Consider the following 12079-nt stretch of genomic DNA (forward strand, 5'->3'; position numbering starts at 1 on the left):
CATACACAACACACACACACACACACAGCCTGGTACCAAAACTCATACACCATCATTGTGTTGTTGTTCCTGTTCCCTGAAGAGCCAGTTGTTTGAACACCACAGCTTACGGCGTACAAGAGCCAGGACAGCCCCGTTTAATTCACTAATCTACATTTATGAAACACATAATTCCCATGCAGCCAATCGTAATCCGATAATGATTGTGTGCTTGTCACTGAAAATGATCCTCTTAATGTGTAGCTAAAGACCTAGATATGGGTTTTCCTGTTCGTAGAAAACATGAAAGCCATATGGATTGAAGAGTTTAATGAAGGCGCATTACTTTTTGCACATTATTTAGTAAACTTATTTAGTAAAACATGTAATAGTGAAGTATTCAGTAAACGACAGGCCATATGACAGAGCACAGTGGCAGTCCTGAACACCCTGGTCCTGAATAAAAACAGAAAGCTCTCATGTCAAACATTTGCCTTGAGACAAGACTGTATACATGGCAGTAAACTCCTATGGCGTCCAGCAAGTGTAACAGCTGTCAGTCAGAATTAACAGGAGAGTGTACAGATGTAGGATCTTAATTTGATCACTCTTCTGTTGCTGAGAATTTTCCTGCACTTCAGCTTCCTGATTTACATAAATTCACTGAAAACCCACACTAACACACAGTTATATTAACAGTATAGCAATTTTCATGTCTCCTACTTCAGTCCAGTTACTAGCCTAACCACCGATCAAGCAACATTATGGACTAAACGTTAAAATCATCTTCCTGCAGGATTCTTTTGCTGTGACAATATAGGTCAAATTGAGAGCCTATATCTGTAAGCTGAGGACCAAGAGGAAGTGGTTGAGCTCTGATCTCTAACAGACAGTAAAGAGGAAACAGGTCCTTCATCCAATCAAAACATCCCATGACCTGTTCCTGATCACAACTGTCTGTCAGCTTCCTCAATGCAACTGGTATCTGGATTTAGTCAGGAACGTTTTAGTCGACCACTAACCATAGCTATCAGTGCCAAACAGGTGAGTGATAACCTGTTCCTGCTCACAACTGTCTGTCTGGCTGCTTCCTCTAGCAGTCTATAACAACCGGTGTCTAGTTCTAGTCAGGAGTGTATTTCAGACTGTAAAGCATCACTACCATAGCTATCAGTGTCAAGAGGGTGAGTGAAATAGCTCTAACGCTTTTAAAACCGGCAAATTAATATTTTCATAAGTGCTTCTCCAAATCTGTTTGACTTTGCCCACATGCTGTAGTGTGCTTGGGGAGACAGTGTTCTGTAGAACGTATGCTAATTCCTTGTTTGTAAATGGAGTCTATATTTTCAGTATATGCCCTGTGGTTTTAACACAAGCCTGATGAATGTTTTTAACAGACTGTAGCCATCTGTTTTAGGGACATGGGCTGTCCTTTATCTAACCTTTTAACTGACCACATCTCCCAATCTCTCTCTCTCTCTCTCTCTCTCTCTCTCCTCTCTCTCTCTCTCACTCCCGCTCTCTCTCCATTACTGACCCACTCTTTCTCTCTCTCAACTCTTTATTCTTTCACATTTTCTATCTATCCACTCTGTCTTGCTCTATCTCTCCATTACTGACTTTCTGTCTTCCCCCTCTCTCTTCCCTCTTCTAATAGTCTCTTTCTCCTTACTTACTATATCCTCTTTCTCCCCGACAATTCAATTCAATTCAAGGGGCTTTATTGGCATGGGAAACATGTGTTAACATTGCCAAAGCAAGTGAGGTAGATATACAAAAGTGAAATAAACAATCAAAATTAACAGTAAACATTACACATACAGAAGTTTCAAAACAATAAAGACATTACAAATGTCATATTACATATATATATATATACAGTGTTGTAAGAATGTACAAATGGTTAAAGAACACAAGGGAAAATAAATTAGCATACATATGGGTTCTATTTACAATGGTGTTTGTTCTTCACTGGTTGCCCTTTTCTTGTGGCAACAGGTCACAAATCTTGCTGCTGTGATGGCACACTGTGGAATTTCACCCAGTAGATATGGAGTTGATCAAAATTGGGTTTGTTTTCAAATTCTTTGTGGATCTGTGTAATCTGAGGAAATATGTGTCTCTAATATGGTCATACATTGGACAGGAGGTTAGGAAGTGCAGCTCAGTTTCCATCTCATTTTGTGTGTGCGCATAGTCTGTCTTCTCTTGAGAGGCATGTCTGCCTACGGCGGCCTTTCTCAATAGCAAGGCTATGCTCACTGAGTCTGTACATAGTCAAAGCTTTCCTTAAGTTTGGGTCAGTCACAGTGGTCAGGTATTCTGCCACTGTGTACTCTCTGTTTAGGGCCAAATAGCATTCTAGTTTGCTCTGTTTTTTTGTTAATTCTTTCCAATGTGTCAAGTAATTATCTTTTTGTTTTCTCATGATTTGATTGGGTCTAATTGTGCTGCTGTCCTGGGGCTCTGTGGGGTGTGTTTGTGTTTGTGAACAGAACCCCAGGACCAGCTTGCTTAGGGGACTCTTCTCCAAGTTCATCTCTCTGTAGGTGATGGCTTTGTTATGGAAGGTTTGGGAATCACTTCCTTTTAGGTGGTTGTAGAATTGAATGGCTCTTTTCTGGATTTTGATAATTAGTGGGTGGTTAGCACCTAGCGAATCACAGCCAGCAGAACCAGATACCCAGGACCCACTCTGTTACAGTCTTATGGGCACATAGCCTAGCAGAGAGGTATAAGTTATAAAAGAAAGCTAAATTGGCTCACCAGGGAGGCGCTTGATTGCCGTTGAGCCATTCACTCACACGAACACATACACACACACACACACACACACACACACACACACACACACACACACACACACACACACACACACACACACACACACACACACACACACACACACACACACACACACACAACCATGGGAGCTGTCCCTCTATAACTTTGAATCATTAGCATCATTAGCATGGGAGAAATTAAACTGTGCAAGGCCATTACTGCTGCTTTCATTAGCCAGCTATGCTAAATGGGTTGATACATACTGTAAGGTATGGGATAGGAGGTTATGTTATCACTAGACAGGATACTAGCACACAGGCCCTCTTAATGTACGGTACAAGGCAGGCTAATGCTGTACTGCTATGATTTTTATAATAGCAATATTGGACTGGAAATAATGTCACATACCCAATCATGACATTAAGTATGTGAGAGGTTGGCTGCTGTGCCTCGCCCACAGTCATATTCATCCAATCAAACAACTCCCCTCCAGTGCTCTTGATCAATGATTGGCTCTTGGGCAAACTTCTGATAGCATTTTGTCCATATGTATTCATTGTACATCCTTGGGCTCCATTAGCACCCATAGGCTTTTACTGACTGATGGGGATGTTCGGTATTTGTGGATTGGAATGTTCTAGGCCTCGTTACCTTAACGAAGAAAGCTTTCTCTATGGGCTCTCGCGATCAAGGCCGGTTGTTATACAGCCGCGATGCAGTGCCTTAGACCGCTGCGCCACTCAGGAGGCAGGATGATTGGAGAGAAACACTATACACACCTGTACATGAGGTAACCAGAAGCAACATGCATATTGGTGTTAGAAATTTGGGAGGTGGAAAATATATTTCCCCCTTGGTTGAGGGAGGATGACTTGAAATGTTATTTACACGATGAAAGCTCTATATTTCAGCTTCATAAGAGAAGGCATGAGAATGATGCTGAAACAATGTACCCACCCAGTTAAAAGTTTGGTCCAGTAACCGAAAGATTGCTGATTCAAAATGTTGTCATCTGTTTTCCAATGCCTCCTCGATGTCTCCATCATCACCGGTGATTTAGCTAACCCCAATGTCCCATACCAGAGAGCGTCCATCCCTCTACCCACCCTATGATTTAATGAAGCTCTGACCTCGGGTTACCACTCAAATCAAAATCAAATCAAATCAAATGTATTTATATAGCCCTTCGTACATCAGCTGATATCTCAAAGTGCTGTACAGAAACCCAGCCTAAAACCCCAAACAGCAAGCAATGCAGGTGTAGAAGCACGGTGGCTAGGAAAAACTCCCTAGAAAGGCCAAAACCTAGGAAGAAACCTAGAGAGGAACCAGGCTATGTGGGGTGGCCAGTCCTCTTCTGGCTGTGCCGGGTGGAGATTATAACAGAACATGGCCAAGATGTTCAAATGTTCATAAATGATCAGCATGTTCGAATAATAAGAAGGCAGAACAGTTGAAACTGGAGCAGCAGCACGGCCAGGTGGACTGGGGACAGCAAGGAGTCATCATGTCAGGTAATCCTGGGGCATGGTCCTAGGGCTCAGGTCCTCCGAGAGAGAGAAAGAAAGAGAGAAGGAGAGAATTAGAGAATGCACACTTAGATTCACACAGGACACCGAATAGGACAGGAGAAGTACTCCAGATATAACAAACTGACCCGAGCCCCCCGACACATAAACTACTGCAGCATAAATACTGGAGGCTGAGACAGGAGGGGTCCCTCCTCCACTCCCACTGCAGCCTGGCGTGGCCACCACCCATTATTATTATGATTTGAACCAAGGATCATGCAACAGTGGTGTCTGGGTTATGATGGGCTCCCGAGTTGCGCAGCAGTCTAAGGCACTGCATCTCAGTGCTAGAGGCCGTGATTGGGAGTCCCATAGGGAGGCGCACAATTGGCACAGCGTCTTCCGGGTTTGCCCAGTGTAGGCCGTCATTGTAAATAAGAATTTGTTCTTAAATGACTTGCCTACTAGTTAAATAAAGGTTAAATAAAACATATGTGTTTTTAAATGATACGTTTACACGCACACATAAACCCACACATAAACCCACACATAAACCCACACATAAACCCACACGCACACATAAACACACACATAAACCCACACATAAACCCACACATAAACCCACACGCACACATAAACCCACACATAAACCCACACATAAACCCACACATAAACCCACACATAAACCCACACGCACACATAAACCCACACATAAACCCACACGCACACATAAACACACACATAAACCCACACATAAACCCACACGCACACATAAACCCACACATAAACCCACACATAAACCCACACGCACACATAAACCCACACGCACACATAAACCCACACATAAACCCACACATAAACCCACACGCACACATAAACCCACACATAAACCCACACATAAACCCACACATAAACCCACACATAAACCCACACATAAACGCACACATAAACCCACACATAAACCCACACATAAACCCACACATAAACCCACACATAAACCCACACGCACACATAAACCCACACATAAACCCCACACGCACACATAAACACACACATAAACCCACACATAAACCCACACGCACACATAAACACACACATAAACCCACACGCACACATAAACACACACATAAACCCACACGCACACATAAACACACACATAAACCCACACGCACACATAAACACAAACTTAAACACATGCACACACACACACAAACACACATAAACACGCACACACACTCACATAAACACACACGCACACATAAACACACACACACACACACGCATAAAGACAAACACACACACAACACACATGCATAAACACACATCCATCTTAAACTACATGGAGAACCTGAACAGCTCTTCTCTGAAACACACTGGTTGTGTGTGATACAGTACACAGACAGACCGGATGATGATCATTGAGTCAGGAGTCAGAACAAGATAGTGTATAAACAAAGGATCTGAAGAAATGAGAGCTAACACAGAGCCATTTAGGAGAACAGAGCAGAGCTTCTCCACACCACACCACACGCAGCACTGTGATCCTGACTGAAACTGCCCAGGTTTTTCCATCATTAGCATAACTGTCACTTCAAATCTAATCCAATTGTATTTGTCACATGCACCGAATACAATAAGCTTAACAAAAATATAAATGCAACATGCAACAAATTCAAATATTTTAGTGAGTTATAATTCATATAAGGAAATCAGTCCATTTAAAATACAGACCTTACAGTGAAATTCTTACTACAAGCCCTTAACCAACAATGCAGTTTAAGAAACATATGTGTTAAGTGTGAAATAGATAATTTTAGAGCAGCAGTAAAATAACAATAGCAAGGCTATATGCAGGGGGTACCAGTAGTCTGGATAGCCATTTGATTAGCTGTTCAGGAGTCTTATGGCTTGGGGGTAGAAGCTGTTGAGAAGCCTTTTAGACCTAGACTCCGGTACTGCTTGCCGTGCAGTAGCAGAGAGAACAGTCTACGACTAGGGTGGCTGGTGTCTTTGACAATTTTTAGGGCCTTCCTCTGACACCGGCCTGGTATAGAGGTCCTGGATGGCAGGAAGCTTGGCCCCAGTGATGTACTGGGCCGTACGCACTACCTCCTGTAGTGACTTGTAGTCGAAGACCGAACAGTTGCCATACCAGGCAGTGATGCAACCAGTGGTGCAGCTGTAGAACTCTTTGAGGATCTGAGGACCCATGCCAAGTCTTTTCAGTCTCCTGGGGGGGAATAGGTTTTGTCGTGCCCTCTTCACGACTGCCTTGGTGTGCTTGGACTATGTTAGTTTGTTGGTGATGAAGACACCAAGGAACTTGAAGCTCTCAACCTGCTCCACTACAGCCCTGTCGATGAGAATGGGGGCATTCTCGGTCCTCCTTTTCCTGTAGTCCACAACCATCTCCTTTGTCTTGATCACATTGAGGGAGAGGTTGTTGTCCTGGCACCACACGGCCAGGTCTCTGACCTCCCTATAGGCAGTCTCATCATTGTCGGTGATCAGGCCTACCACTGTTGTGTCATCAGTAAACTTAATGATGGTGTTGGAGTCGTGCCTGGCCATGCAGTCATGAGTGAACATGGAGTACAGGAGGGGACTGATCACGGACCCCTGAGGGGCCCCTGTGTTGAGGATCAGCGTGGCGGATGTGTTGTTACCTACCCTAAACACCTGAGGGCGACCCGTCAGGAAGTCCAGGATCCAGTTGCAGATGGAGGTGTTTATTCCCAGGGTCCTTAGCTTAATGATGAGCTTTAAGGGCACTATGGTGTTGAACGCTGAGCTGTGGTCAATGAATAGCATTCTCACATAGGTGTTCCTTTTGTCCAGGTGGGAAAGGGCAGTGTGGAGTGCAATATAGATTACATCATCTGTGTATCTGTTGGGGTGGTATGCAAATTGGGATAATGGTGTTGATGTGAGCCATGACCAGCCTTTCGAAGCACTTCATACAGACGTGTGTGCTACGGGTCGGTAGTCATTTAGGCAGGTTACATTATTATTAGTATTCTTGGGCACAGGGACTATGGTGGTCTGCTTAAAACATGGGAGAGATTGAAAATGTCAGTGAAGACACTTGTCAGTTGGTCAGAGTGCATGTTCTGGTAATCCATCTGGCCCTGCGACCTTGTGAATGTTGACCTGTTTAAAGGTCTTACTGACATCGGCTGCGAAGTGCGTGATCACACAGTCGTCCGGAACAGCTGATGGTCTCATGCATGTTTCAGTGTTATACTTGCCTCTTTTTATTTTACCTTTATTTAACCAGGCAAGTCAGTTAAGAACAAATTCTTATTTTCAATGACGGCCTAGTGGGTTAACTGCCTGTTCAGGGGCAGAACGACAGATTTGTACGTTGTCAGCTCGGGGGTTTGAATTTGCAACCTCCCGGTTACTAGTCCAACGCTCTAACCACTAGGCTACCCTGCCGCCCCGAGCTCTAAGCGAGCATAGAAGTAATTTAGCTCATCTGGTAGGCTCATGTCACTGGGCAGCTTGTGGCTGTGCTTCCCTTTGTAGTCTGTAATAGTTAGCAAGCCCTGCCACATCCGACGAGCGTCAGAGCCGGTGTAGTACGATTCAATCTTAGTATAGGGTATTGACGTTTTGCCTGTTTGATGGTTCGTTGGAGGGGACAGCGTGATTTCTTATAATCTTCCGGGTTAGAGTCCCACTCTTTGAAAGGGGCAGCTCTACCCTTTAGCTCAGTGCGGATGCTGCCTGTAATCCATGGGTTTCTCGTTGGGGTATGTACGCACGGTCACTGTGGGGATGACGTCATCAATGCACTTATTGATGAAGCCAGTGACTGATGTGGTGTACTCTTCAATGCCATCGGAAGAATCACGGAACATATTCCAGTCTGTTCTAGCAAAACAGTCCAATAGCTTAGCATCTGCCTCATCTGACCACTTTTTTCCTCTGTTTCTTACTTTTGGTGTGCTTTGCTGACCTTGCGTGAGCCTGTTCCCTCACACACATCATCTGGCGTAGGGCTAGAGTTAGTCTATACCTGTTGTTTATGAAGCACGACAAATAACATTTGATTTGATTGAGATGGGAGAGTGAAGACCTAGGATTGTCCTCACACTGTCCTCGTACTGTCCTCTCACTGTTGGACCAGCATTCCAGGTGAAGCTGGTTGAGAGAATGCCAAGAGTGTGCAAAGCTGTCATCAAGGCAAAGGGTGGCTACTTTGAAGAATCTCAAATATAAAATATATTTTGATTTCTTTAACACTTTTTTGCTTACTGCATTATTCCATATGTGTTATTTCATAGTTTTGATGTCTTCACTATTATTCTACAGTATAGAAAATAGTAAAAAATAAAGAATGAGTAGGTGTGTCCAAACTTTGACTGGTACTGTATATATATATATATATATATATATATATATATATATATATATATATATATATATATATATATATATATATAGTAAGGGTTTTCCTGTGGTGAAGGAGAGGCGGACCAAAACGCAGCGTGGTTATATTGATTCATGTTTAATAAAAAAAAGATAAACACGAACACTACAAAACATTAAACGTGGAAAACCAAAAACAGCCCTATCTGGTGGAAAACACAGAGACAGGAACAATCACCCACCAACACACAGTGAAAACCCAGGCTAAGACAATGTGAAACCCAATCAGAGACAATGACTAACACCTGCCTCTGATTGAGAACCATATCAGGCCAGACATAGAAATAGACAAACAAGACATCCAACATAGAATGCCCACTCAGATCACACCCTGACCAACCAAAACATAGAAACATACAAAGCAAACTATGGTCAGGGTGTGACATATATATATATATATATATATATATATATATACTGTATATAACTTGTTTTTATTTTACTATGTATATTTTATAGAATACTAAACAACTACACAAACTAAGTCCTCTTTGGACTCTACAACAGTAACACGTATGTGTGTGTGTATTGTGTTGTTCCAGGTGTGTATGTGAAGCTAGCTGCTGTGTATCAGAGTGAAGAATACTCCACGGAAGATGAGGAAGAGCAGGAGTGTGCTGACGGTGTCTCCCAATGATGTAAGTAACAACATTCCTACAACATTCTAACAATGTTCCAACAATATTGCCACAAGGTTCCAAGAACACTCATTCCCACCCTTGAATTCATCCCAGAGTGGCTTAGGATACATTCAGAGAGAGAGAGAGAGAGAGAAAGAAAGAGAGGGGGGAGAGAGAGAGAGAGGGTGGGGGAGAAAGGGTAAGGAGGGAGAGAGGAAGGAGAGAGAGGGAAAGGGTGGGGGAGAAAGGGTAAGGAGGGAGAGAGGAAGGAGAGAGAGAGAGAGGGTGGGGGAGAAAGGGTAAGGAGGGAGAGAGGAAGGAGAGAGAGAGGGTGGGGGAGAAAGGGTAAGGAGGGAGAGAGGAAGGAGAGAGAGAGAGAGGGTGGGGGAGAAAGGGTAAAGAGGGCTAGAGGAAGGAGAGAGAGAGAGAGGGTGGGGGAGAAAGGGTAAGGAGGGAGAGAGGAAGGAGAGAGAGAGAGAGGGTGGGGGAGAAAGGGTAAGGAGGGAGAGAGGAAGGAGAGAGATAGAGAGGGTGGGGGAGAAAGGGTAAGGAGGGAGAGAGGAAGGAGAGAGAGGGAGAGGGTGGGGGAGAAAGGGTAAGGAGGGAGAGAGGAAGGAGAGAGAGGGAGAGGGTGGGGGAGAAAGGGTAAGGAGGGAGAGAGGAAGGAGAGAGAGAGGGTGGGGGAGAAAGGGTAAGGAGGGAGAGAGGAAGGAGAGAGAGGGAGAGGGTGCGGGAGAAAGGGTAAGTAGGGAGATAGGAAGGAGAGAGAGAGAGAGGGTGGGGGAGAAAGGGTAAGGAGGGAGAGAGGAAGGAGAGAGAGAAGGAAAATAGAAAAAAGGCTTCCACTCCAGTTGTCCCTAGTGATAGCAGTAGAAGGCACACTTCTTCTGATCTAACCTGCAAACAGCTCAGTGACAGGGTAGACTGGAAAAAAACAGACAGCCTCATGTTGGCTCATCTCTCAGCCTTATCCTACTCTCTGTTCTCTCTACTCCTGTGCCTCCCTCTTACTTCTCCTACTAGATGGACAGTAGATAAAGGTGTGGGTGTAGTGTTACGTTGCTGTAGACAGCTTTGGCATTAGTCAGCCAGATGAGCTCTTATCCTCCATCTCCGTACCTCTCCTTTTCTCTCCCCTTATTGCATTTTTCAGCATCTCATGCTCTACCATTCTATTCAATGTCTCCTTCGTGTCGCTGTCACATTGTCCTTGCACCCTGCCACTAATCATTGCTCTCCCTTTCTCTTCCCTTTCCTCACTAAACGTATTGTTCCCTTCCTTCTTGCTCTCCCTATGATTGCTCTCTTATCCCTCTCTTTCTCTCTTTCTCTCTCCTCTCTATTTCTCTCTCTCTTTCTCTCTCTTCCTCGCTCTTTCCCCCCTCTCTCTCTCTCCTCATTCTCTCTCTCTGTAGAGTATCCTCTCTCCTCCCCCCTCTCTGTCACTCTCTCTCTGTCTCTCTCTCCTCCCTCTGTAGAGTATCCTCTCTCCTCCCCCCTCTCTGTCACTCTCTCTCTTTCTCTCTCTTCCTCGCTCTTTCCCCTCTCTCTCTCTCCTCATTCTCTCTCTCTGTAGAGTATCCTCTCTCCTCCCCCCTCTCTGTCACTCTCTCGCTCTCTCTCTGTAGAGTATCCTCTCTCCTCCCCCCTCTCTGTCACTCTCTCCCTGTCTCTCTCTCCTCCCTCTGTAGAGTATTCTCCCCCCCCTCTCTCTCTCTTTCTCTCTCTCGCTCTCTCTCTGTAGAGTATCCTCTCTCCTCCCCCCTCTCTGTCACTCTCTCCCTGTCTCTCTCTCCTCCCTCTGTAGAGTATTCTCCCCCTCTCTCTTTCTCTCTCTCGCTCTCTCTCTGTAGAGTATCCTCGTTTCCTCTCCTCCCTCTCTCCTCTCTCCAGCCTCCCTGGTCCTGCTCTAGCCTGGGTGCTTCCTGTGGGTTAGCAGTACTGTGTAGTAGGCCCTTCAGGCTGGCTGACAGGGATAGGCCCTCTCCTCTCTGTCAGATTACTAAAGATAACACAAACACACAGGGGGGTAAGGGAGAACAATAGGTTTGTCTGGAGGATCACAGCAGGGGCTCGGGAGATGCTGACGTTGAATGGAGCCACTGTAGGAACTTGTACATGGACTGTGTTGTGTGTCTGAGGTGTGCATGTATTTATGTGTATAAGAAGTGCAGGATTCAGATTTTAAGGATAAGACACAAGGTTAGTCTGTTTGGAAGGGGTTTTAAGATGACCATAGACAGAGTAAGGCAGGAGGGTAAGAGCACCAGTGAAGGGGTCAGAGGTCGCGGAGGTTTGATGAGTCATTGTTATTGGCTTTGGGCATAAATAGACTATAGTGTGGTATGGGCTTGGCATAGTGTGATGTATGACCTCATAAGGGGTGAGATTGGGTGAGATGGTGTGTGTTTCTGTGTTTGCGTGTGTTAGACTTGAGTTTAAGTGTGTGTGTGTGTGTGGGGGGGGGGGGGGGGGGGGCTCTACCTTTAGCTAGGGGGTTGTTATTGGATTCCAGTGTGTGTTGAGTGGAGGTGCAGAAGCACAGCTGTAGGCAACAGACAAAACGGCCTGATTAAATAACATCTAAGACACTCTTACAGCCAGGCCCACTGATTACTCATCACCCAGTCAGCTCAGCCTAAGTTGTTGTGTGTGTGTGTCTCCGTGCATGTGTCTGTGGTGTTTGTAGGAGGGCGCATAGATAGCTTTACGTGTGTCAGAGGCATCACTGGGATGGAACACTCCATTTAA

General features: G+C 44.9%; 1 protein-coding gene across 1 annotated transcript in view; it reads left to right on the forward strand.

The window, feature by feature from the left end:
- The first annotated feature begins 914 nt into the window (after positions 1-914).
- Positions 915-12079, forward strand: part of LOC109902840 (cAMP-specific 3',5'-cyclic phosphodiesterase 4B) — a 288067-nt gene continuing 276902 nt past the window's right edge. The window contains exons 1-2 of the mRNA XM_031785647.1: positions 915-1023; positions 9251-9346. Of these exons, the coding sequence (XP_031641507.1) occupies positions 9305-9346 (42 nt within the window). The 5' untranslated portion in view covers positions 915-1023; positions 9251-9304. The remainder of the gene's footprint in view (positions 1024-9250; positions 9347-12079) is intronic.

This window comes from Oncorhynchus kisutch, linkage group LG13 (assembly GCF_002021735.2).
Source record: "Oncorhynchus kisutch isolate 150728-3 linkage group LG13, Okis_V2, whole genome shotgun sequence".
In the NCBI taxonomy this organism is placed as follows: Eukaryota; Metazoa; Chordata; class Actinopteri; order Salmoniformes; family Salmonidae; genus Oncorhynchus; species Oncorhynchus kisutch.